At 66.7% G+C, this 1,939-nt stretch overlaps 1 protein-coding gene across 1 annotated transcript in view; it reads right to left on the bottom strand.

Annotated features, from left to right (window-relative positions):
* Positions 1-1,939, bottom strand: part of LCN6 (lipocalin 6) — a 4,750-nt gene extending 2,811 nt beyond the window's left edge. The window contains exons 1-2 of the mRNA XM_023536458.1: positions 1,850-1,939; positions 1,547-1,686 (exon numbers count right to left, since the gene is read on the bottom strand). Coding sequence (XP_023392226.1) covers positions 1,547-1,686; positions 1,850-1,939 — 230 coding nt within the window. The remainder of the gene's footprint in view (positions 1-1,546; positions 1,687-1,849) is intronic.

The raw sequence follows: 1,939 nt of genomic DNA, 5'->3' as shown, positions 1-1,939 counted from the left end.
CAGGCAAAAGAGGGAAGCACCCCAGTGTCAGTCGGGGAATGAGACACGTCGTGGGGCCCGCACGGCAGGCTGACGCTCAGCCTTGGAAGGAAGGAAGTCCTGACACCGGCCACAGCGCGGATGGACCTGGAGGACACGGTGCTCAGGAAACGGGCCAGTCATAGAAGGACACGTCCCGTGGGCCCCCACTCATGGGAGGTCCCCAGAGGGGTCAGATCCAGAGACAGGAAGTGAGAGTTTAATAGGGACAGAGTTCCCGTCTGGGAAGATGAAAGTCCTGGAGAGGGTGGTGGTGACGGCCGCACGCAGTGTGACTGCGCCCGATGCCGCCCAGCTGTGCATTTGCACCTGGATAAGATGGTCCATTTCATGATGTGTATTTTACTACAATTCAATTTTTTATTGTAACTTTAATGAAAATAAAGACAAAAGAGAATAAAAGAGGGCAGAGACCGGGGGCCGACGGGGAGCCGTCTCCAGCACCCGAGGTTAAGTGACCCACGGGCGCTTGTGCCTGACCGGCTCTGAAGAGGGGCGGGGCCTGCTGGGGGCGGAAGGGCCGCCGCCTTTGACTTCTGAGCGCTGGAGTGTAATTCGTCAAAGGCCAACACAGGACCTGGCCTCCCGTAAGCCCTGCCGTGACAGTCGGCCCACAGCGGGGCCTGGCCCTCTGTGCCCTCCCACCCGGCGTCTGGCCCGGGGCTCCAGGCAGAGGCCAGAAATGCAGCGGCTTCCCCAGAGCCAGGCTCCCTAGACGCCGAGCCCGTGTTTGGGTGTTTTATTCCACCAGCCCCACTGGGACCCACCCGGTGCGTGGCTTTGGGGTTAGCACCCAGGCTCTGTGAGACCTGTGCTTGCCCGACACAGCCACGCGACCAAGCCCTGACTTTGTGGGGCTCACCGGGCCTGTGGCCTGCTCTGCCTGGGGGCCAGGGGCCCACTGTCTTCCGTAGGCGGACTCCAGTGCGGGACAGAGGGCGCTCGGGGAGCATGCCACCCCCGGCACGCAACAGCACGGCCTCCCCCACGTGAGGGGTGGTGAACCCCGTCACACAGCCCCATCAGAGAGGCCCCCGGGGCCCCGGGTTACACAGCCACACCGCATAGCACTGCCTCATCCCCCAGCACCCCACCAGCCATGCGCGTGGTCCACTCCCCAGTTGGGGTCGGCTGGGGCTCAGCCCGACCCCACCAGTCCGGTTTGACAGGTGGCCTCCGAGGGGTACGTTCTCCAGAGACACAGTGGCCCTCAGGCACAAACACGGGGACCCACTTTCCGTGGTCAGCAAAGGGGCTGCCCGAGGCAGAGGCCTCTGCCGCTCTGATCGGGGTCCCCTCCAGGCTGCGGGGCGGTCAGAGGCAGTGCCTGGGGCGAAGCCCCGAGTCCCACCTGGAAGCCCCAGGGTTCAGAGCGGCTGGGAGCAGAGCCCGGCGAGGGGCTCCCTGGAGCAGCTGAGTGGCGAGCCCTCTGCGCCGGGCCGGTGGGACGCAGCCCGCCTGCCGAGCACAGCCTGGCAGGGGGCTCGGGGGCGCGCGCCTCGCTCACCTGTGCCGGGAGGACAGCACCCTGAGTTTATCCTCCGGAGTGAGGGTCACCACGACCCCCTCGACGCTCTTTGTGGCCTTCTCCACCGCGAAGCCCTTTTCACTGGAGGCCACGGCGAGGACGTACCAGGGCCCCAGCAGCTGGACGGGCAGCGGTGGGTGAGGGCCCGGCGTCCAGCCTCGGGGCTCCGGTGCCCCACCCCCGCGGCCAGTGGGAGCCCAGAGACTGTGCGGCCCCACGAAAGGCTCCCGGCCCCCAGGACCCACGTGCCCTGGCAGGTGGCAGCCACAGGAGGGCGCTCACCTTCTGAGGGTCCAGCCTCCCCAGCTTCACGGCCTGGGCCCCGGGCCCCAAGGCCACGGCCAGCAGGGCGGTCAGCAGCACGGCCCTCAT

The sequence above is a fragment of the Pteropus vampyrus genome, unplaced genomic scaffold (genome assembly GCF_000151845.1).
Source record: "Pteropus vampyrus isolate Shadow unplaced genomic scaffold, Pvam_2.0 Scaffold157, whole genome shotgun sequence".
Lineage (NCBI taxonomy): Eukaryota > Metazoa > Chordata > Mammalia > Chiroptera > Pteropodidae > Pteropus > Pteropus vampyrus.
Note: the sequence above shows the minus strand (reverse complement) of the source record. Positions and strands in the feature narration are given on the sequence as shown.